The sequence below is a fragment of the Megalobrama amblycephala genome, linkage group LG14 (genome assembly GCF_018812025.1).
Source record: "Megalobrama amblycephala isolate DHTTF-2021 linkage group LG14, ASM1881202v1, whole genome shotgun sequence".
In the NCBI taxonomy this organism is placed as follows: Eukaryota; Metazoa; Chordata; class Actinopteri; order Cypriniformes; family Xenocyprididae; genus Megalobrama; species Megalobrama amblycephala.
In genome coordinates, this window is record NC_063057.1 from 31,057,472 (window position 1) to 31,082,634 (window position 25,163).

Sequence of the window (25,163 nt, forward strand, 5' to 3'; positions counted from 1 at the left end):
AATGTAATCAGCAGAGTCTCATAGCTCGTTCTCATGCAACATCGATGTACTGTTTGCTGATCATCCTTTTGGTACTGTTTGTCCCAGTTGTGTCTTGTCCCAGGCCTAGTAAAGCAACTTTGAGTGACCATCCACCTGACCTCAGCCTGAATTATTCCATCCTGCACACACACAGTCTCACACACACACACACACATATATATATATATATATATATATATATATATATATATATATATATATATAATATTTATAATTTATAAAATGTATAAAAAAATTTAACTTTGTAAATATTTTGTGCACAATTTTGGAACTACTGGATCACAAAAGACCGTCAATAAACACCATTGCACTTTTTGACACCATCACAACTTGTCACACTGCTTTACAGACGTATACAAAAACACCTGTTTTGCACACGTCACTCAAACACAGAACCAGGAAACAGGAATCACATGAGTTCAAGGAAAGAGAAACTGAAGTGTAGTTGAGCTGTTGTGTGTTTGTGTCTCTGTATTCATGCAGTAAAATGGCAGAAGCCAGAATTTCCGTGGATCAGAATGAGTTCCTGTGTCCAGTGTGTCTGGATCTCCTGAAGGATCCAGTGGCCATTCCCTGTGGACACAGTTACTGTAAGAGCTGTATTACAGGCTGCTGGGATCAGGAGGATCAGATGAGAGTCTACAGCTGCCCTCAGTGCAGACAGACCTTCAGTTCAAGACCTGCTTTAGCTAAAAACACTGTGCTGGCTGAAGTGGTGGAGAAACTGAAGAAGAGAAAACGTCCTGCTGACTGTTACGCTGGAGCTGGAGATGTGCAGTGTGACGTCTGTACTGGAAGAAAACACAAAGCCATCATGTCCTGTATGGTGTGTCTGGACTCTTACTGTCAGAATCACCTTGAACAACATGAGAGTTTGTTTAAAGGAAAGAGACACAATCTGACTGATGCCACTGGACGACTGCAGGAGATGATCTGCCAGAAACACAACAAGATCCTTGAGGTTTTCTGCCGCACTGATCAGAAGTTTATATGTCTGCTGTGTACAATTGATGAACATAAAAACCACGACACTGTATCAGCTGCAGCACAGAGGACAGAGAAACAGGTATGAACTTAAAGGGGTCCCTTTATGATCATTTACAGGTTCATCATTTTGTTTATGGGGTCTACTAGAATACATTTAAAGGGGTTATGAACTGCGCTGTTTTATTATTTTATAATGTTTCCTGTGGTTCACTTACTTGTTAGTATGATTTTTACATCAAAAATAATTTAGAAATAAAAGGTATTTTTCCTACCCTGATTTTAGCCCTCTGATGTAAACGCTCTGTTTTAAGGGGCGTGTCTGCTGTGATACTTCAATGTAAATACCCACTGCTGTGATTGACTGACATCTTTCCATTTGAAATAGCTCAGTATTACTCTCTCGAACACTTTTGTTGCAATGGTGAAGTTGATCTTCTTCTGCAGAGTCTTTAAACTATAGATAGGCCCATTCCAGGACGTGTCGTTCGCTGGGCTTGGTAACCATAAAAGCTGTTTTTGGACTAACAAGAAAGTTTTCAGTCCTGAAACTTGCAGCATATACTTATAGTATTGTAAGTTCCACCCACTAGCCCAACAATGGCGTCTAGTGGTCTGGTTGAAGGTATTTTGCATGTACGTCTTCTCTGGCACTTCTGTAAAAATCATCTTAATTTAATACAACTTCGGTTTCTAATTTAATTATGACTCCATGAATAATTTAACCCTCTGGGGTCCGCAGATTTTTGGGTTTTGTCATGCCCTGACATTTGTGCTTTTTTCAGTTATTCATAAAAATATTAATGGAAAAGGTGTCATTACACTGTATTCAGCGCAAACTAGGCTACCATAATATGTGAGCAACATGTATGTACATGTTTGAATTTTTTAAGGAATAACGTTTATGCGTGGTTATTGAAAAAACAAAAAACTTAAGTCAGTGAAATAAGGCCAAAAAACAAATAATAAATATGTGTTCACAAGACTTCTGGGTATTGGAGGTTCTAGACTAGAGTTTTTGCTTCAAAATGATGTAAAAAATTATCCTGCCTACTCATTCACATAAAACAATATATTAATTTAAATTTTGTAAAACACTTTTTGTCAAGAAACACAGTATGCGTGGAGGCGTGAATCTTTATGAATAACGCTGTGATTCACACCTGAGAAGACAAAGACCCGCATAATGATCCGCATAATGAGTCATTTCAGACAGGTAAGCTATGTGAAAAAAACCCTCTGATAACAGAATCACATCAGCTATTGTATTAAAGTTAAAGTAATGCCCACTCTTGACAAAAATAACATGATTTTTGTGATCGCATGCATGCGCGTATTATTGCATGTGAAGAAAATTTTGTATAGGCCTATTATAGTTTAAATTACATTACCAGTCAAAAGATTGGACGCATTACTATGTTTTTGAATGAAGTCTCAAGTCTCTAACCAAATAATGGTTTTCTATTTTAATATACTTTGTTAATGTGTAGTTGACAAGCTATACATCATTAAAAAGATCTAAGACTCAAGCTTCACATTTTGACCTCTGTTTTACTCTTATAGTGACCGTAATTTGTTAATAGTCTATGCGTCAGGAGTTATGAATATGAAAAATGAGTTGTTACCTTTGACAAAACAACACCCATCAGGGATTTTAGCTTAAAAGCATGCACATTTGGAGAAATATTGATGGATTCTCATATGTTTATGTCAAATTTCTATACAGAGGAGTAATATTTATTCAATATTTATTGTCATTACTATGAGCGCTGGATACTGTGTTTTCAATTCATACTTGCAGCCGGAGGGCGCTCTGTGCACATTTAGCCCACAAATGACTCAGTGAAGAATAGGCATACCATGTGACATTCCAGGAACTAACAGAGGCTTCCAGACATCGCTAACCATGGTTATAACATGCAGGAAAAACACTTTTGAAGATAACAAATGCACGATTGAGATGATGTATAAATGTATTGCCTCAGAATCTGCATCTGCCCACTCCGTGGGCATGGCTGCATTAGTGGATAATGAGCTGAATCATGTACATCTGACATGTGTCTCTTTTCATACATATTACATAAACAGAGAATTTTTGTTTTCGATTTGACACACAATTTAAAACCTGACATTTCAACGTTTCTTTAGACATAAGTCTAATTTTTTTGTCATTAGCATTCACTAAGTTACAGTTCATTTTCTGAGAACTATCAGATTGGACTTCGTTCAGAGGGAGACGAGAGATCATGCATCATGTTAGTTTTCTTTATTTTACAAAAAGCACAACATTTTGTTTTTACTCTGAGTGTACACAAATAAAAGAAAATATTCGACAGATTAAAATGGTGTATAACTCTTAATTGTATGTGCAAAATTGACAGAGTATTTTGAGTCTCTTTCATACTGATAAGAAAAAAGCATGGTGGTATCGCCGGCGCAACCACCCAACCCTCAAGTGTTAATTTGACTCCAATTGAAAATGGCTACAATGTTTCCGATGTAACAGCTGATCATAAGATTAATGGTGCTTTAATTTAGATCTTTGAACATTCTGGTTATCTCATATTTTCAAATATTCGTTCATTACGGACTCATTATCACTCAGAGAATTCACATCGGCCAACTGCATTCTCACGGACATAAATTCACCAGTTTATGATTCTTAGTCAGAGGGTACAGAGTTTACTAACGCATTTGAGTCGAACCACCACGTGTTTTTTCATTTAAAAATACAGTTTTCTTAGTCACGATACTGCAACTTGCTAAGTCAACAATAGACAGAAATCTAAAAGTCCCACATGATGTGCTAAATGCTCCTTTCATTTATCTTTAGTTTGACCTATCCTGACGCAGATTTACGGAAATAACGGCTCCAGTAATCTATAGGGCTGGGTAAAAAAGAAACGATTTCTCGATTTTAATCAATTCTCATTTTTACGAACCGATATGGATTCTTAAATCCCAAGAATCGATTAGTCTAGTCTGTTTTCAGTTGATGAATGAGCAGAATATGTAGTGCCTCCCATCCAGTAAATCACAATAATCTTTGTGCTTTGTTACTTTTGATATGAAGCAAAGTCTCAGATTTCAAATGACGTCCATCTTATTATGTGATTCAAAAAAAAAAAAAACTGTTTTGGCGCTGTTTAATGTGGCGTGACAGATCGCTTTAGCGCCTCATTTAAAAAGAAGCGGCAGCACGAGAACATCACGCATGTGAACATCCTCTCCTCCGCTTTAATACCAGTTACAGCGTGAAATAAACATGAATGAACATCTGAAGGTATGTTAAAATATATAGTACAACTTACTGAAATCCGTATCATGTCTCGTGTAATCGCTCAATAAGTGCTTCAACATCGGAAAGACTCAATAAAACATCTTGTAAACAATGTCATGTAACATCACATTTACCTCAGAAAAACATATTCAGTGACCATAAACTCATTAGTCAGCTAGAAAAATTAACTCTAGAAAGATCATTCTGATAAATATAGCTATGCACCGTTACATATTCATTATAATTTTTAATGATCTTCAATATTTATTGCATGTTTGAATACATCAGTTACGACAGCCGCGATTTAAATGTTTATATTTTTAAAAAAACCTAATTGGAGTAAAAATATGATTATGTAATTCTAAGATTTATTTATAATAAAAACATCATTGAGTGTAATTTAAGTGTTTGTATATAAATAAGTTAATTTAATCTTCAATATTATTTTAGTAGTACCAACTGACTCTCATGCGTAGTTTACAGTGGGGTAAGTCTACAAAATTTGCCATGTACTGTAACTGAAATACTATCAAATCGTAATCAAATCGAAAGCATGTGAATAGTAATCGTATCGAATCATGAAAATTGTGTCAATGTGTAGTTGTCCACAGGTGTTGTCTTGTGCTCTTTCTCACAGAGCCTCTCCTCAGATTAGAGAGTTTGATTGTTTTATTACAGAATAGGGATCTTGAATTCAGTCTTTGTAAAATCCATCCTTACAGTATGATGACCTCTTATGTCTTTTCACCCCCTGTCTGAACACTCTTTCAGTTTCAGTTCCTTTAAAACCTGCCATCAAAAAACTGCAGTCTGCTCTGATTAGTCAGCTGGGGCCTCATTTATAAACGTTGCGTATGCACAAAAGAAGGCGTACGCCACTCTCTACGCAATAATTGATATTTATAAAAAGCAAACTTGACGGGAAAATGTGCGGTCCTTCACGCAAGCTCTGACCCAGGCGTACGCACAAAAACGGGTGAAATGAGAAATGGCGACACCGTCGGCAGATGGAAGAAACACGTGAAAGTGAAAGTGAAAATGACAATACTGCCTCTCATAAATAACATGAAGACTTCACAAAGCAAGTCTTACAATTAACAGCCTACACGAACACCCGTTTGATCGATCAGCAGTGAAACAAACAAAAAAAATCAAACGAAAATTACAACAGAAATTCAAATGAACACATATTTGCAAAAAGAAAAGTGAAATATGTTCTGCAATACTGGCATGTTGTGCAATTCATCCTCATAAATAATATAGTTAACAGAACGAAATAATGTACAAAACTGATATTCTCGTCAATGTGTCCGTCTGGCGGAGCAGATATAGTTGCAATTAGATAGACAGATAGATAGATAATTAAGGAGATAGATATATAGATAGATAGATAGATAGATAGATAGATAAATAGATAGATGTATTAATTGTCCACTGGGGAAAGTTGTTTTCATAGTAAAACATTTCTTCATAAGCTACGGAATTATGGTATTCATGCATATGCCTTTAGTTTGTTTTATTTTTGATAAAACAATGTATGGCGTATGTCTCAACCATTCAGAAAGCAACAAGAAATTACATTTGCGCTGAACAATTTCCCATTTCCACGTCGATTATTACCGACATCTGTAGCTTGTCAGATGCAATTAAATGGATGGAAATAAAATGCCCCATCACAATGCGTAATGACGCACAATGGCTGATCTTGCGCTCTTAGAAGATGTGGCAAATGGAAGAATTCGGAGTGAACGCATCTTTAGACAGCAAGAAGACTTGCTGGCAAACGAGGACGAGTGGCTTATGAGCCGGTTCCGACTTCCTCGAGCCGTCCTGTTGGACCTCTGCGGGCTTTTGGGCCCGGCGTTACAGAGGAGCACTCGGAGGAACCACGCCGTGCCAGTCCCACTTCAAGTCCTAACAACACTAGGATTCCTGGCGACTGGCACTTTTCAGAGGGAATTGGCTGACAGGTCAGGAATATCTCAGCCGACCCTTAGCCGGGTAATGCCAGACGTGTTAAAAGGCATAATAGCTTCGTCCCATGATTCCATAAAGTTTCCATACACGGCGGGTGAACAGGCAAACAAGAAAGCTCAATTTGCAGCTATGTATGGTTTCCCAAATGTCATCGGTGCTATTGACTGCACTCATGTTGCCATAAGGGCACCGAACGTTAATGAAAATACTTTCATTAATCGAAAGCATTTTCATTCAATCAATGTCCAAATTATTTGTGATGCAGACATGTTGCTCACTAATGTAGTAGCTCGGTGGCCTGGGTCAACCCATGACTCATTTATTTTAAGACACAGCAGTGTTGGACGCAGACTCGAGGCTGGTGCTATACGTGATGGCTGGCTTCTAGGTACGTTTGATTATAGACATTCACATTTTAATGTACTTCAATGTCTTAACCCTTTCACTATCCTTGCAGGGGACAGTGGATATCCCCTCAAACAGTGGCTGCTTACGCCTTTCCTCAACCCACATAGTGCAGAGGAAAGGCACTACAACATGTGCCACAGCCGAGCTCGCGCTATAGTGGAGTGCACCATCGGCCTGTTTAAGGGCAGATGGCGCTGCCTCGACTGCACTGGAGGGAGGTTATTGTACACGCCTGAAAAGGTGTGCCAAATCGTGCTGGCATGTGCTGTGCTACACAATGTGGCACAGCTTAAAAACGTGCCTCTACCCCCTGGCGCCGATTGCTGTGTTGGCCCCGACCCTGAACCCCATCCCCACGCATTTGAGCCAAATGCTGCTGCTGTGCGCCAGCGTTTGGAAGTGATGCGTCGCTTGTAAAGAACAACAAAAGGTGTGGAAAATATTATTTATTCAAGAATTCCCTCATCGTGCAGTTTATTTCAGTCAGGGCAGTCTTGATTTCGCCCAACTCCTTGGCCACCTCTCTGATTGAACTAATGACTTCCCTCTGCATTTCAAGGACTGCATCGGTGAGGACACGTCCACTGCTGGAGGGTTGAGAGCCGCGTGCCGTGGAGACGCTGGGTCCAGACGGCTGCTCAGCTGCAGCATCGTAACCACTGGCCCCGCTGGAACACCCAGCAACTGAAATAAAATTGTTCTATATTAATAAACTGTAATTGTGTAGCCTGCATACATGTGACTTGACTGCATTCATTTTACTTATTTCTCTTACCTGTGTCACCCGGTGCATCTGGCGCGTCAGTGTCCCCCTCCGCCTCAGTCACCACTCCACTTAATAGGGATTCCCCAATAATTGCCGCCAGTCTCTCATCAAGAGGGGTCAGCTCCGGTGTCCCCTTTCCCCCACCCGTGGCAGACACACTCTGGCGATGGAGCGCTAGACGTTTTTTTGCCTCGACTTTGATGTCCGACCATTTCTTTTTTATTTCGGCCACGGTCCGAGGTTGTGAGGCTACAGCATTTACGGCGTCTGCCACCGTTTGCCACTCAAGTGCCTTTTTGGCATTAGTAATGCCCACACTGTGCCCTCCAAACAACATTTTTCTCCTCTTTTCCACCTCGCCAACGATAACTTCTACTTCACATTGAGTGAAGTTACGTTTTTTTGATTTCCTCTCTGTGTTTGCCATGATTTCGCAATCAATGAATATTAACTTGTGGGCGTTTCACGGACTATTTATGGGCGTGTCATGAAGCCGCAAAAGCTGCGCTACATTTAGAATTGATTGTGATTTATTAAGGGAAAAATCCGTAGGATGTGCGTGCGCACGGTTTTATAAATCCGAATATTTCTGTGCGTACGCACGTCCTATGTTTCATCCGTACGCCACTTCTGACGCAAATCCTACGCAAAGTTTTATAAATGAGGCCCCTGGTCTCAGTCTGTTGTGATTGGACTTGTTGGAAGAATTGTTGCTGGGACTTAAATACGCTTATAATGATGAATGACAGAATGAATGGCTGAATGAATAGGCTTCTCCCAAACCATTGTTTGTTACTTAATTTACAACATCTGTCCTGCATTGAACTGCATGGTTCAGAAAGCAGTCGTTATAAAAATGACATAGAGGTACAACATAGAGGTTGTATACTGCTGAGGAACAGTGTTAAAAGTACATTTTAACCATCAAGTTAGTCTGCATTAGGAAGGCTGAAAAAGGGGTTTAGATTCGGGGTGGTAAAAACAGGGTCTCTTGGACATGGTACTTTATTTAGCGTATGCCTTGGGCGGGAATTTATAAGGGATATTGTGATGTGTTTGTAGAGAATAACTCCCGCTCTGTCAGGGTTCTGTCACTTCGGTCTAGTTTATTTCTTGGTTTTGTGACAGAGCTCTGACACTCCCGTTCTTGTCGTGTTTTTGTGTGAGCGTACGGTCTCGAGTGTTCTCGAGGCCGTGCGCTCTCTTGTTTGCGTGCCTTGTTTCATGTTGGGAGCGTGGCGTTCGGATCCCGGCACTCGTGTCTAGTTTGGTTTCAGTGTCATGTCAGGATTCGGACACTCGCGCTCCCAGTCCTGTCTTTCTTGTGAGCGCACGGTCGAGTGTTCTTTCACTTGCCGTGCGTTCTTGTCTCATGTATTGTCTCTTGTACTTCCACCTGCCGCGTGCTTTGTCTTTTGTGTGAACACGTGGCTTATGAGTTTTCATAGTCACGTGTTTGTGTCTCGTCTTGTGTAAGCACATGGCTTGTGATTTGTCTTCATTGGTCATGTGCTTGTGTCTTTGTTTTGTTTGGTCTATTGTCTATTGTCTTGACCCCGCCCACCTTGTTATCTCATTATTGGTTACACCTGTCCTCCCTCATTTCCTGCCTTGTTTGCTCTCCTATTTATTCTCCTTGTGTTTGCAGTCCTGTGCTGGTTCGTTGTCGTAATTTCCTGTCGTAATTTCCTGTCGTATGTTCCTGTGTGTGTTTCCTTTGGTCAAGTCAAGTCAAGTCAAGTCAAGTCAAGTCAAGTCAAGTTTTCCCCCACGGGGTAGTTTTTGTTGTCTTGTTTTGTTTTATTTTTTATTGTTAATAAAAAGCCCTTCTTCTACCTGCAATTGAGTCCTCGCTCCTTCATCATCACCAAAACCTGACAGAACGAACCAGCCAATAGAGGACTCAGCAGAAGGATGGGCATCTTCCTTTTTCCATCTCCCAGCCCCTCCGCTCAGCTGATGGTGGATCAGTGCAGCAAGCTCCTTTCTCTTCAGCAAGGGGGAGTCAGCGTGAAGGAGTTTGCTCACCTGTTCGTGTTCACAGCGGAGGGGCTCAACATCAGCGACGCAGCGCTCAAGGACATTTTCAACAGCAGCCTTAATGAGCCTGTCAGCGCCTGGGAGATGGGAATGCTGGGGATTTTGTCTTTCTGGCAGTTTGTGGGGTATGTATACAATTGCGGAGAAGAAGGTGGCCTTCCCCCTCTTGGTCCACCTCCCATTCCCCTCACAAGCTGCCAGGTCCCCAGTCCTCCGATGACCTCTTCGGGGAGAGGGAGGAGGAGGAGGAAGAACAGGTCAGCCTCATCTGCCACCTGCCCAGAGGTGGCTGAAGCCACTGCAGCGCCTCCAGTGGTGGCTGTGACCGTTGCAGTCTCCCCCGAGGCGACCAAGGATGCTGCAGCACCCCCAGAGTCGACCAAGGAAGCTGCAGCGCCCACAGAGGAGGTAGGCACAGTGCCACTGCCTCACCCTCACAAAAGGAGGAAGAGGAGGAAGAAGCCTTCCTCCATCCCTCTAGGCCCGGAGAACTTCCCAGAGCCCGCTCCAGCCCGTGAGTCCGCTCCAGAGCCCGCTCCAACCCCAGAGGCCATTCTTGTGCCTCCCAAGCGCCTTGCCCTGCCGGCGACTCCCCAGCGCCTTGACCTGCCGGCACCTGCCAAGCTGTCTGCCCTGCCGGCGCCACCCAAGCGCCTTGCCCTGCCAGCGCCACCCGAGCCGTCTGCCCTGCCGGCACCTCCCGAGCGCCTTGCCCTGCCGGCGCCACCCCAGCTGTCTGCCCTGCCGGCGCCTGCCAAGCTGTCTGCCCTGCCGGCGCCACCCAAGCTGTCTGCCCTGTCTGTGGGGGGGGGGTTAGTGTCAGGGTTCTGTCACTTCGGTCTAGTTTATTTCTTGGTTTTGTGACAGAGCTCTGACACTCCCGTTCTTGTCGTGTTTTTGTGTGAGCGTACGGTCTCGAGTGTTCTCGAGGCCGTGCGCTCTCTTGTTTGCGTGCCTTGTTTCATGTTGGGAGCGTGGCGTTTGGATCCCGGCACTCGTGTCTAGTTTGGTTTCAGTTTCGTGTCGGGATTCGGACACTCGCGCTCCCAGTCCTGTCTTTCTTGTGAGCGCACGGTCGAGTGTTCTTTCACTTGCCGTGCGTTCTTGTCTCATGTTTTGTCTCTTGTATTGTCGTGTTTTGTGTAGCACGCGGTTGTTTCCACCTGCCGCGTGCTTTCATGTTTTGTCTTTTGTGTGAACACGTGGCTTATGAGTTTTCATAGTCACGTGTTTGTGTCTCGTCTTGTGTAAGCACATGGCTTGTGATTTGTCTTCATTGGCCATGTGCTTGTGTCTTTGTTTTGTTTGGTGTGAGCACATGGCTTGTCATGTGTTTCTTTGTGCCATGTGCTCTCATGTCTATTGTCTTGACCCTGCCCACCTTGTTATCTCATTATTGGTTGATTTGCCCCACCTGTCCTCCCTCATTTCCTGCCTTGTTTGCTCTCCTATTTATTCTCCTTGTGTTTGCAGTCCTGTGCTGGTTCGTTGTCGTAATTTCCTGTCGTGTGTTCCCGTGTGTGTTTCCTTTGGTCAAGTCGAGTCAAGTCTGTTTTCCCCCACGGGGTAGTTTTTGTTGTCTTGTTTTGTTTTATTTTTTATTGTTAATAAAAAGCCCTCCTTCTACCTGCAATTGAGTCCTCTCTCCTTCATCATCACCAAAACCTGACACGCTCGAGGGACTTTGTAACTTTGCAGAGCTTTGCAAAGAATGATGAACATGGACACAAGTATAACAGGACCCCTTTAAAGGTCCAGTTTTTCGTGATTTTTTGAAGCTTTGATTGTGTTTATAGTGTGCAATATAACATGTTCATATTTCGCGTGTAAAAAAACACAGTATTTTTCACATAATTTACTTATCTGTATACCGCTGTTTCCACTGTCATAAAAACGGGCTGATGACTTCCTTGTTCTATGAAGTCCCTCCTTCAGAAATACGTAACGAGTTCTGATTGTGCCAGCGGTTCCTGTGTTGTGATTCGACAGCTCTGAGCGCACTGTGCCCGGAAAAGTCACGCCTCTTACCATAACGTGGAGATGCACGCGCTCCGTGTTATTGTAAACATGTCTTTAATTTTACCCTATCAATTTGAGCCGGAATCAGACCCGGTGATTGGACTGCGGGATGAAAATAACAGCGTTTCGACGACATGGCGACAAACACACTCTACAAACGCAACTCTTGTGTATTCCTGTGGGCGGAGGTTAGTCAAAAAACTGTTTTAGTGACGTCATTAAAGAAGGAAGTAGAGGGATGTAGTCCAAACTGGCCGTTCGATGTAGGCGACTTCTGTTAAATATATCTCGCTTGGCATTGAACTTTGAGCTTTAAAATTTTACAGATTTTATTTATACTCTAACAACAACATTACACACTAACTAAAGTTTGAAACATGGGATCACGAAGAACGGGACCTTTAAACCAATAGTTCATCCAAAAAATGAACAGTCAATATTTACTCATGTTATTTCAAACTGATGTGATTTTTGATGAACACTAAAGAAGGTATTTTAAGGAATCAATCATCTCATCTGTCCATATATTGAAATTCAATAGGATCCAAAAGTTTCAGTCTTCAAAAAGGACATTAAGGTAGCACTAATCCATACAACTCCAAGGGGGGTGATCTACCCTATCCGCCCTAAATAGTATTGAAAATTACTAACATACTATTTAGGATGGATTGTATGCACATTGAGATGCAGGCTAAGTCTTCAGATGTAATAAGAAAAATCCAAAATCAAATCTGCTGGCATGTTTAGTAATGTGACATGCACAATGTTATTGACGTGTCACCATATTTGGTTTGGACTCTAGAAACAGAGATGTCCTCTTTTGTGTTATGCAAGAGAAAATCATACAATCATTTGCAAAGACATGAGGATGAGTAAACAATGAAAGAATTTACATTTCTTGGTGAACTATCCCCATAAAACTAGACATTGGTGAAATAATTCTGACAGTTATGATAGATCCTATAATCTATGATCCAAGACCTTTAACCCCTCAATCTCACCACTTCACTAATACCGGATTCATATCTGTTTACTTGATGATTTATGTGATGTTTCTCTTGTCATTGGTTTGTCCTTTAGCACCAGCTGAAGGAGACGCAGAGGTGGTTCCAGCAGAGGATCCAGCAGAGAGAGAAAGATCTCCAGCAGCTGAGAGAGACTGTGGAGTCTCATAAGGTGAGTCTGGAGAAGAAGAAAAGTTTGAGAAGTCTCAGTCAGGACTCACTGAAGCCACTGTGTGATTGTCATGTGTGTCCTAACAGCGCTCTGCACAGACAGCAGTGGAGGACAGAGAGAGGATCTTCACTGAGCTCATCCGCTCCATTCAGAGAAGCCGCTCTGAGGCCATACAGCGGATCAGAGATCAGGAAAAGACTGCAGTGAGTCGAGCTGAAGGACGACTGGAGTGTCTGGAGCAGGAGATCAATGATCTGAGGAGGAGAGACGCTGAGCTGGAGCAGCTTTCACACACACAGGATCACATCCATTTCCTGCAGGTAACAGAGATCTAGAAGAACAGGATCATAGTGGACTTGAGCAAGAGACTCACAGAGAAACATTTCATGAGAGCAGAATGAGCCATTGACTGAAGTGTTGATCTGTGTGTTCGGTTATTATTTAATCATCAGTCAGACTCTCATCTGATCATCTTCTTTTGAAAGAGATGCACTTACAAATGCAGTTCAGCTCTGGAAATCTCTTAGGAACTTTTTCTGAACGATATATTGAGCTTCCAAAGAGTAACAGCTCAAAACCTTACTAATATTTAAACTGTTTTACAACAATGTGAAATCCATGAACTTGATGGTACCAGTTTCATCCAGCTAAATTTCCAATCATCTATTTACTTATCTTTTTACAATGTTTGACTACACATTTTGAGCAATGTTTACCAAAATCAGATAATCTTCAAATTGAAAAACTTGGAATGAAAGTTCACATATAGTGTAAGTGTCAAACACTAGAACTTACATGCTCTAACATGATTTAATGAATATGAGAAGAATGAATCTGATGCTGTGAAAGTGCTGGATTGAGGAAAGTTGCTAAAGATCAACAAGAGCTGCTCAAATCTGACAGTAGTGCAGGTTATTGGCTGAAGTGTGGAGGTGATGATCTTTGATTTCTGTTTTCTGTAGAGTTTCCAGTCTCTCTCAGCTCCTCCTGAATCTACAGACATAAATGACGATCCCTTCAGTTCTCTCTCCTCTTTTGATGGTGTGAGAGAATTTGTTTGTCAGCTGAGAGACAAACTGGAGGATTTCTGCAAAGAGGAACTCAAGAAGATCTCTGACAGAGGTAAAGTCCTGGAGATTCATCTGCTCTCAGAAATGATCCTCCATCATCTCATATCATGTAGAAGATCATATTAGAAATGTTTTAGAATCAGATGCAGGATCATTTTCTCTTGACATGATAATCACACTCATCATGTCTGTTGATTTCCACAGTCACTTTCACCAACATTGTTCTCAGGACCAGGAACGACTTCCTACAATGTAAGTCACTAAGCAGAGGAACTCACTGAGTGTTCATGTTCTTCCTGTAGAAGGTGAAAGAAAACATGACAGAAGAGTTTTATAGTTGATCATGTAAATGATGATTTGCACAGGATATCTAGTAAACTGAATGAGACACTGCTAATATACAGTGGGTACGGAAAGTATTCAGAACCCCTTAAATTTTTCACTCTTTGTTATATTGCAGCCATTTGCTAAAATCATTTAAGTTCATTTTTTTTCCTCATTAATGTACACAGAGCACCCCATATTGACAGAAAAACACAGAATTGTTGACATTTTTGCAGATTTATTAGAAAAGAAAAACTGAAATATCACATGGTCCTAAGTATTCAGACCCTTTGCTCAGTATTTAGTAGAAGATCTAATACAGCCATGAGTCTTTTTGGGAAAGATGCAACAAGTTTTTCACACCTGGATTTGGGGATCCTCTGCCATTCCTCCTTGCAGATCCTCTCCAGTTCTGTCAGGTTGGATGGTAAACGTTGGTGGACAGCCATTTGTAAGTCTCTCCAGAGATGCTCAATTGGGTTTAAGTCAGGGCTCTGGCTGGGCCATTCAAGAACAGTCACGGAGTTGTTGTGAATCCACTCCTTCGTTATTTTAGCTGTGTGCTTAGGGTCATTGTCTTGTTGGAAGGTAAACCTTCGGCCCAGTCTGAGGTCCTGAGCACTCTGGAGAAGGTTTTCGTCCAGGATATCCCTGTACTTGGCCGCATTTATCTTTCCCTCGATTGCAACCAGTTGTCCTGTCCCTGCAGCTGAAAAACACCCCCACAGCATGATGCTGCCACCACCATGCTTCACTGTTGGGACTGTATTGGACAGGTGATGAGCAGTGCCTGGTTTTCTCCAAACATACCGCTTAGAATTAAGGCCAAAAAGTTCTATCTTGGTCTCATCAGACCAGAGAATCTTATTTCTCACCATCTTGGAGTCCTTCAGGTGTTTTTTAGCAAACTCCATGCGGGCTTTCATGTGTCTTGCACTGAGAGGCTTCCGTCGGGCCACTCTGCCGTAAAGCCCCGACTGGTGGAGGGCTGCAGTGATGGTTGACTTTTTACAAACTTTCTCCCATCTCCCGACTGCATCTCTGGAGCTCAGCCACAGTGATCTTTGGGTTCTTCTTTACCTCTCTCACCAAGGCTCTTCTCCCCCGATAGCTCAGTTTGGCTGGGACAGCCAGCTCTAGGAAGGGTTCTGGTCGTCCCAAACGTCTTCCATTTAAGGATTATGGAGGCCACTGTGCTCTTAGGAACCTTAAGTGCAGCAGAAATGTTTTTTGTAACCTTGGCCAGATCTGTGCCTTGCCACAATTCTATCTCTGAGCTCTTCAGGCAGTTCCTTTGACCTCATGATTCTCATTTGCTCTGACATGCACTGTGAGCTGTAAGGTCTTATATAGACTGGGGTGTGGCTTTCCTAATCAAGTCCGAATCAGTATAATCAAACACAGCTGGACTCAAATGAAGGTGTAGAACCATCTCAAGGATGATCAGAAGAAATGGACAGCACCTGAGTTAAATATATGAGTGTCACAGCAAAGGGTCTGAATACTTAGGATCCATGTGATATTTCAGTTTTTCTTTTTTAATAAATCTGCAAAAATGTCAACAATTCTGTGTTTTTCTGTCAATATGGGGTGCTGTGTGTACATTAATGACGGAAAAAAATGAACTTAAATGATTTTAGCAAATGGCTGCAATATAACAAAGAGTGAAATATATACTTTCCGTACCCACTGTATATTGAACATCTACTGCATGTATAAATAAAGTAATATTGTGAAATATCCCTGATGCAATGAGGAGAGCTAGGTCAGATGATTAAATCAATTTTATTCCTTAATAAAATATAATCAAATAATAAATGATAAACATGAATTTTGAATGATAAAAATGTAAATTTAATAAAGGAAAATTATCATAACAAAATAACACAAACAGTTAGAAACCAACTTCTAATATCTATGAAATATTTGAAGTCAAAATCTAAGATTTATCTAAGAAAGACATTAGTAAAAATCTTAATCAAAAGTTTAGTAAGATCTTAACAAAATCTAATTAATATGTTAATCAAAAATCTAAGTATAAGTCTGTGTGAAATATTCTTGCCTAAGGAAAAATTGATGAGATCTTGTCGCAAAGAGCAAAAATTGAGTCACGACACAGAGAATGTCAGATAGAGACTAATCATACAGGAAAAATAACGTCCTTATATACTATGAAAACTGGACACGTACACAAGTTCATGTCCCCAAGGCCAGTAAACCACAAAAAGGCATTAAGGCAAAATTTAGATATCGAAAGTGTAGGCATCTCAGCATCTTGAAGGTACAACCTACAGTTTAAATATTGTGCTAGACATTATGTGATGGAAGAATTAAAGGTCTAGTTCCTCTTTTTTTGGAAACCCAATGCACTTGTGAAAATCAAAGTTCTACTAAGAAGGTACTGTTTTGGCCTTCATTCCAGCCATGTACATTTCTGCTTCTGGCAGAAGTGGCTTTTAAAAATATCATCTCAGGTTACGCATGTAACCATGGTTCCCTGAGAACAGGGAACGAGACACTGTGTCTTAACGCATATGGGGAACACCTTTGTGTAAACCGGTGTTTGAAACGCTATCAAATTATGGCAATCATATTGGCCAGCGAACTATCTGTTACCAAAACAGAGTCTTCTAAAGCACTAGCCTCCAGAGGAGGGATCCAGAAAGAGGGACTGCAAACTGGCAGTAACCAACTCAGACCGGATCGTAGAGACAAGGCATCCTGGGGAGCAAGGACTCAGCTAGAACTTTTGAACCCTTGCAATTGAGGGGAGTAACTCTGCTCAACCTAGGATCTACAGAGCACTTCTTAAATAAAGCACACTGGAGGCTGAATACTCTAGATAGGGTCCCCAATGTGAGACATACCTCCAGCTCCAACAGGAGCTGATCTACCAAAGGAGTTCTTACTAAAAAGAACCTCTTAAACCTTTAAGATCAACTCAGGGGGCAAGGTATATGATGACCCACTCGAGAGAAGAGTACCTCAGCCTTAAATGCTGACCTACCAGGGAGGTCTCACGAGAGACCTTCAACCTTCCGATCAGACCTTGGGAGCGCAGTACTCTACCTCGCAGTACCCACTGGACTCAACCAGACGAGTATTGACCAAGCTCAAGGCAAGTACTAGGGATGCTCTTAAAGAGCCTACACTCTGATATAACTCTAGGGAGTCAGAATACTAACTTAGCTGGAAGTGCTAAGGATCGCCTTCAAGGTGGCCTGCTCTAGGGCCAACTACTTGGTAGCAGATCTAAAACTCTAGGGCTAGTATCAGGGAGGCTCCACTGGAGCCTGATCTACCTGATAAATGGCCAAGGCCCGTTATCCCCTTTCCTTATGGTGTAAGTGCTAGATTAGATAGCAGCTAGGGTAGCAGACTATTGCTAAGTCTCCCTGGTGCTGTTGTCTCAGGTGGATAGGCCCCTTATAACTGTGTATAAGACACTATATTGTTGCTGTGGCCCATTTCCCCCAGAACTATGTAGCTGGTACTCTGACTCTAGTCTTTTCCCCTGAGCCCCTTGAACTTATGTTCAAGCTTGAGTGAAATGGTTGTAGCTTTTTTCATAAAGCTCCTGTTCCTGAAGGGTTTTGTACAGATGTTTCTGTTGTGGTGAGAAGGACGCATCCTGTGTTGTTCACGGTAGGATGGATAGCACAAAACCCTGTTTTTCAGGGTTGTTTATGCTTTAGTACTGTTAGTTCTGATTACTGCCCTACACTATGTGAGCCCAGTAACTCTTTTAAATACTGCCACAGGTTAGCACCTGTATCTTCTGTAGTAGTAGGCCGATGTTTTGGCCTCCTTCAGATTACGGTGACTAGTTCTACTCCCCTTGCTTTAAGTGTAAAAATTGTTTTTACTGAGTATACTGCCTGTTGGAATGTTTAAGCTCAGGTTGAGTTTATTTATTTTAACCTCACTAGTTAGTTTGGTTCATAGATAGCTCCCTTTAGAGTTAGTACAACTGCCACAAGCTGACACTTATGTTGTTGGAAGTAGAAGGCTTCATTTGGGCCTCCTTCAGAGCACAATAGCTTGTTATATTACAAGGCTTGTTGGTAAATGTGTAGTATAGAGTTTGCTCACTTGGAGACTAATACTGCCACAGCTTTATGCCTGTGATCTTTTGAGGTAGTAGGCCCGTTTTGGGCCTCCCTCAGAGCATGGTGGTGTAATATTCTTTGTACTCTCCTTACTCTAAGGGTATAAGGTGATTTTACTGAGTACATTGACTGTTGGAATGTATGGATGGATTTAAGCTCAGGTTGAGTTAAATTTGTTAACCTCACTGTATAGTTTGGTTCTCATTTATGGCTCCCTTAGAGCTTAGGCACTGCCACTAGCTGTTGCCTGTGTCATTCTGAAGTCGCAGGTCTCCATTTGGACCTCCTTCAGAGCATGATGGCGTAAGTTTGTACTCCTCTTGCTTAAAGAGTAAACAGGGTTTTTACTGAGTACACTGCTTGTTGGAATGTTGAGGTAGACTGATATGTGGGCACTCTACAGTCTTATCTGGCAGTTAAACTCGATTTCAATCAGAACAAGTTCCTATGTTCGTGGGCTCTTGCATTGTCAGCAATTGAGTTGCTTTAGGCGTTTGGCCTTCACAAGCCGTCCTGTAAGCATATCCCCCACATTTGGGTATATCTCAGCAGATTAAGCATGTAGTTTCACATGGCTTTTTTTTACAAGGCTGCGGTGAATTTGTCTACAGTGGGTAGAATTAGCCATTGTTGCAGGCTCTCCAGGAGCCTTCATGATTTTGTGATTACAGTATGATCTACCTGTTAGGTTGAGCTTAGTACTCCCCTCGGCTGGAGGGTTGTCCTTTATAGCACTTAGCTCCCAAAGTCTGGTCAGTGGTTGAAGGCCTATATAAGGCCTCCCTTGTTTGGGAGTGCACAGCCTCCTCAGTGCATAGATAAACAAGCACTGAGTAGATCCTAGGATTGTGCAGAATTTACTCCCTCCCTTGTAAGGGTAAAAAGTGCTAAGCTGAGTCCCGCTCTCCAGGATGCCTGTCTCTGCGATCTGGTCTGAGTTGATTACTGGATATCTTCTCTGAAGATGTGACTTGAGACTCTGTGATCAGACAGGTTGTTGGCCAAGACTAGGTCATTGCTAGACCAGGTCGGCCTCCCTGGTGGCAATCAGGGTCGAATTTCTTCCCCTGGATTCCTTTGGGTTCCCCTTGGCTACATTTCCTAAAAGGTACCCCCTTTTTTTTTGAAAGAAGCTGGGTATCAGAAGTGTTTGAGCGGCCTTGGTAGGCCTTCTGTGGAACTGTGTCACTGACAGCCTAAGTATGACCCGAGGGGGAGTGGCTCTCGTGATATGTCCCCTTTAAAACATGCTAGAAATGTTATGTTATAGCAAACCGTTACTACCACTTTGAGTTTATTTATCTATCCACCTTTTAAAACCACAAAACTAAAACTTTTTTTTTTAAACTTTCAAGCCAACTTAAAGTTTGTCTACAAAATTATTTTTATCTAGTTACACTTATTGTTGAATCAACTTGATGGATCTTCGCTGAATTAAAGTATCAGTTTATTTTAAAAAGAATTGTACTGACCCCAAACATTTGAATATTCAATGTTATAATAATAGGCCTAATTATAATAAACAGAATAATAACTAACATATATACTCAGGGAAGGCATTTAGAAAATGTTTGATAATGATAATGATAGGATATCACAGGATATCAGACAGATTGATAATTCCTGATTGTGATGTGTTTTATCTCCATCAGATTCCCATCAGCTCACTCTGGATCTGAACACAGTGAATAAACGCCTCCGGCTGTCTAAGAAGAATAGAGTAATTACACGCACTGGCACAGAGCTTCAGCCATATCCTGATCATCCAGACAGATTTGATGAATGTAATCCTCAGGTGTTGTGTAGAGAGAGTGTGTGTGGACGCTGTTACTGGGAGATTGAGTGGAGTGGTGTTGGTGTATTAATTTCAGTGTCATATAAGAGCATCAGGAGGAAAGGAGGGGATAATAAGTGTTGGTTTGGATCTAATGATCAGTCCTGGAGTTTGTTCTGCTCTTCCTCCAGTTACTCATTCAGTCACAATAACATAAAGACTGAACTCCCTGTAAAGTCGATCAGCAGTAGAATAGGAGTGTATGTGGATCGCAGTGCAGGAACTCTGTCCTTCTACAGCGTCTCTGGAGACACAATGAGCCTCATCCACACAGTCCAGACCACATTCACTCAACCGCTCTATCCTGGGTTTGGGGTTTATATTGTTGGATCATCAATGAAACTGTGTTGATGAATCAGAACAGACTCTAGAGAGATTCTTCCCATAATGCTTTGAGCTCATGATAAATTAGTAACAGTGAGATGTTATAGAGTCTCTTATTTTCTCTTCATTACATTAATACTACAGCTGAACTTCTGTCAGTGAAATAACATCAGAATAAATGTAACTCTTTAGATTACAGCCTGCAAAGTACTGCGTCAGTAAAATTAATTCACAGCATAATTTCAGTAATTATAGAGTACCTATAGAGTATGTATGTTTAGGTATAAGGGCACAATATGTAAAGTTTGGGGAATAAAGGGGTAACAACCAGGAAAATTAACAAATTATTTATACTGTAAATATTTTAGAATGCTTATTACAATAAGTACACAGAAAAATCTCCAGAGTTAAATCAACTCTGCTCAGAGTACATATGGTCCCTCTCTAAATAGTTCTAAAATAACACTAAAGCAGAGTTGAAGTTAATGAGATAATTAAACAATTAATTAAGTGATGAATTGTGCATTAGTGATGAACACCTGCTGTTAACAAGCAGAATCACTGAAGAAAAGAGAAACACAAGAACTACAACTGACTTCAGTCACAGCCTTATTAATTGCTTAATTATCTCATTAACTTTAACTCTGCTTCAGTGTTACTTTAACACTATTTAGAGAGGGACCATATGTACTCCGAGCATTTGATTTAACTCTCTGAGGGATCTGAAAACGCGCCGGCGCGTTTTGCAGGTTTTTTTTCACATTGCAGCAAAACAGACTTAAAATACTCCGTCATTTTTGTCATAGAGACATAAGTAATATATCAATTGAAACTATAGAATATCTTCTTTTATTTGTATACACTCAGAGTAAAAACAAAATGTTGTGCTTTTTGTAAAATAAAGAAAACTAACATGATGCGTGATTTCTCCTCTCCCTCTGAACGAAGTCCAATCTGATAGTTCTCAGAAAATGAACTGTAACTTAGTGAATACTAATCACAGAAAAATTACACTTATGTCTAAAAAAACGTTAAGATGTCAGGTTTTAAATCATGTAAGTCAAATCGAAAACAAACCTTCTGTGTTTATGTAATCTGTATGAAAAGAGAGCCATGTCAGAAGTCAGTGATTCAGCTCATTATCCGCTAATGCGGCCACGCCCACGGAGCCAGCGCTATTCAGACGCAAATTCAGAGGCAATACATGCATTCATCGTCTCAATCGTGTATTTATTGTCTTGAAAAGTGTTTATCTGGATGTAAAAGTCATGGTTAGCGAGCTCTAGAAGACATGCAGTTAGTTCCTGTTTTCTTTTCTTCTATAGATGAATTTTAGATGAGTTTTTGTTTCTTTAGCGCCCTCCGGCTGCAGTATGAATTGGAAACTCCATTCATGGAATAGCCTCTTCTTCTTTTAGATGAATTTGTGGACTAAAAATGCACAGAGAGCGCCCTCCGACTTCAAGTATGAATTGAAAACACCAGCGCTCATAGTAATGACAATGAATATTAAATAAATATAACTCCTCTGTATAGAAAATTGACATAAGCATATGAGAATCCAGTATTTCCTCATTAATATGCAAGTCATTTCAGCTCATTACTATGCAATTCTTTTGTCTTCTCAGGTGAGAATGGCCCATTATTCAGTGGTGATTCACGCCTCCACGCATACTGTGTTTCTTGGCAAAAAGTGTCTTACAAAAACTAAATCAATATATTGTTTTATATGAAGGAGTAGGCAGCATAATTTTTACATAATTTTGAAGCAAAAACTCTAGTCTACAACCTCCAATACCCTAAAGTCTTGTAAACACAGATTTACTATACTTTTTTTGGCCTTATTTCAGTGACTTAAGTTTTTTGTTTTTTCAATAACCACGCATAAATGTTATTCCTTCAAAAATACAAACATGTACATACATGTTCCTCACATATTATTGTAGCCTAGTTTGTGCTGAATACAGTGTAATGACACTTTTTCCATTAATATGTTTATGAACAACTGAAAAAGCACAAATGTCAGGGCATGTCAAAACTTCTCCAGGCCCCAAATCAGCCTCAGACTCCAGAGGGTTAACTCTGGGGATTTTACTGTGTATTTTAAGGGGTACATATTCATATTCACTATGCTAAGTAACAATCTTACAATTGGGAGCAATTTAGCAAGAACATACACTGTGTAGATTTTTGTAATAATCGTGGACCAATTCATAAAGGCTTTTTTAAATTATGGAGTTAATATCAGTGCATTTATACACTCTTTTTTTTTCATAGCAAAAGTGCAGCTGTTTTGGTTTGGGCTTCTTTTCAAGGCAAGTGAAACTAAAACCATTCCAAGTTTTAAATACAGAGGAAATAAACTCTTGTTTAATGTAGTTTCAGGGTAAGTACAATAAAAATACACACATTTTGAGGACTTTGAGGGCAAGACTCTGAAACCTTTATTTGAAAAACATCTTACTTCAAAACAGATTTACAACACTTACTCATTTAAAACATTTTTTAAAAAAATCAAATACTATTTAAAAAAACAATTTAGTAAATTGATAAATAAAATGTCAATTTATTAATAAATGTAAAATATATAAACAGTAAACTCTTGATTAGTGAAAGTATGAGCACAATTATTCTAATCTAATCCAGTTTATTTTAAATAAACCTCCTCCTGAACAGGATTTACAAATCTGATACTCTGACAACTCTGAGTAAAGATAAAAACAACAAGGATTGAGTCAATCATCATCAGTTCAATCCAGATAACTCAGAAATATGTTAGATGTGAAAGAAGGAAAACTGTGAAGCTGAACTCTGAAATCAGTCCAGATGAATCTCATCATTACTGTAAATGTCAGAATTGTTGGAGTTTCTTTGTTCAGTGGTTCATGCTGCTTGTCCTGATCTAGAAAGTATCCTGACATGACAAAACCATGTTCTAAATGCGCTTTGAAAGCCAGCTACCTTGTAGCCAGATGAGTGGCACAGACTAAGAAAGCAATTCACGATAGCGGAGGAGTTGGTTTTACCTGCCGCTGTAGATATGTGCCGTGAGACGATCGGAGAGGCTGCTGCAAAAAAGCTACTGCCCATCCCACTCTCAAACGACACTGTTAGTCACCGTATCGCGGACATGGCCACAGACATACAGCATCAGTTGCTAGAAAGAATAAAAAGGAGCCCATTTTTCTCTTTGCAACTAGACAAGTCTACTGACGTCACAAATGCTGCACTGCTACTGGTTTTTGTTCGCTATCGCTGGGACAGTAGTTTGCACGAAGACATACTGTTTTGTGGAGAGCTCACACGGACTACGGCTCAGGAATGTTTCCGCTGCATGGATAACTACTACAAAGAGAACGGCCTAGACTGGCAGAACTGTGTTGGGATGTGCAGCGATGGTGCAGCGTCAATGACAGGCAGGCATCATGGTCTCGTCAGGCAGATACTTGATCGTGCCCCAGAAGCTAAATGGACCCACTGTTTTCTTCACCGTGAAAGCCTTGCGGCAAAAAAAAATGTCACCAGAGTTACATGAGGTTGATGGATGTAAGTGTGAAAACCATAAACTTCATTAAAAATAATGCTGTGAACTCCAGATTTTCTGCTAAACTTTGTGAAGGCTTGGAAGCAGATCATGTCCAGGTGCTCTATCACAGTGAGGTGAGATGGCTCTCAAGAGGACTGGTCCTCAAGTGTTTGTTTGAACTGAGGAATGAGGTCCTATCTTTTCTCACTGAGAGAAATTCTCCTTTTGCACATTATTATGCCAATGCACAGTTCACAGCTAAACTTGCCTACCTCTGTGACATTTTTTCACAGCTGAAGCACCTGAATATCTCACTTCAAGGGAGAAATAGCAACATATTTGTTGTTGCAGATAAAGTTCAAGCTTTTAAGAGGAAACTTGCTTTGTGGATTAAGAGGGCTCAGGAAAAAAGGATGGACATGTTTCCCCTTTTGTCTGACATTTTGGAAAACTCCCCCAGGTGAAGATTAGTGACTTCGTCTCACAGCACCTCTCACAACTGGCAGTAACAATTTGATGAGTACTTTCCTGAGGATCCCAGAGAGGGACACATGTGGATTGCGGACCCATTTTCTGTGGATCCCACTAAAAATGATGTTGCTTTGCCCTCACATCTGGAATCCCAGCTTCTGGAAGTAGCCACTGACAGTACTTTAAAGTTGCAGTGGGGCAAACTGGATCTGGGCTCCTTCTGGATTGCTGTCTCAAAAGAGTACCCATGTCTAGCACTGAAGTGCACTAAGTAAAATTTGTCAAATCTAACTGATTTTTGTGTTAATATGCCTGACTTGAGCCTTTAAATTTGTTCTTGATGCAGATTGATTTGTTCCATGAATTGTTGTGTGTTTGGCATCTTGTTGTATGTGCAGGTTTACATACACATGAATAATAAACTGTTAAACAGCAAGTGGATTTCATTTAGTTATTGAATAAAAATCAAACAAAGGGTGAGATCAATAAACCAATACAGTGATAATATTTGAATGGGCCCTGGGCCACTTTGTACTGTAAAATTTGGGCCCTGACATCAAAAAGTTTAAGAACCCCTGATCTAGATCATCAAGACTTTTTTTGTTTCTTCAGATCATTGCTTCCAGCTAATGTCCTCTATCCATAATATTACTTTCCTCAGTGAAAAAATCATCTCTGACTGAATCAGGAGAGAAATATGTACAGATGAAGCACCGTTTACCAGCGAAATGAATCCAAAGGAGATCTACACAGATATGTTGGTGGATTTTGATATGAGGACAAGAGATGGATTTTTCACTGGAGGAAGTGTTA

General features: G+C 40.8%; 2 protein-coding genes across 2 annotated transcripts; one reads left to right on the forward strand and one right to left on the reverse strand.

The window, feature by feature from the left end:
• Positions 1–451: 451 nt before the first annotated feature.
• On the forward strand, positions 452–20,535 carry LOC125245687 (tripartite motif-containing protein 16-like). Its single transcript, XM_048156402.1, has 6 exons — positions 452–1,108; positions 12,597–12,692; positions 12,779–13,012; positions 13,655–13,814; positions 13,967–14,014; positions 19,848–20,535. The coding sequence occupies exons 1-6, from the start codon at positions 530–532 to the stop codon at positions 20,378–20,380; spliced, it is 1,650 nt and encodes a 549-aa protein (XP_048012359.1). The 5' UTR covers positions 452–529; the 3' UTR covers positions 20,381–20,535.
• Positions 7,125–7,884, reverse strand: LOC125245688 (nuclear apoptosis-inducing factor 1-like). Its single transcript, XM_048156403.1, has 2 exons — positions 7,467–7,884; positions 7,125–7,375 (listed from the first exon to the last, which is right to left on the reverse strand). The coding sequence occupies exons 1-2, from the start codon at positions 7,882–7,884 to the stop codon at positions 7,134–7,136; spliced, it is 660 nt and encodes a 219-aa protein (XP_048012360.1). The 3' UTR covers positions 7,125–7,133.
• Positions 20,536–25,163: the final 4,628 nt, after the last annotated feature.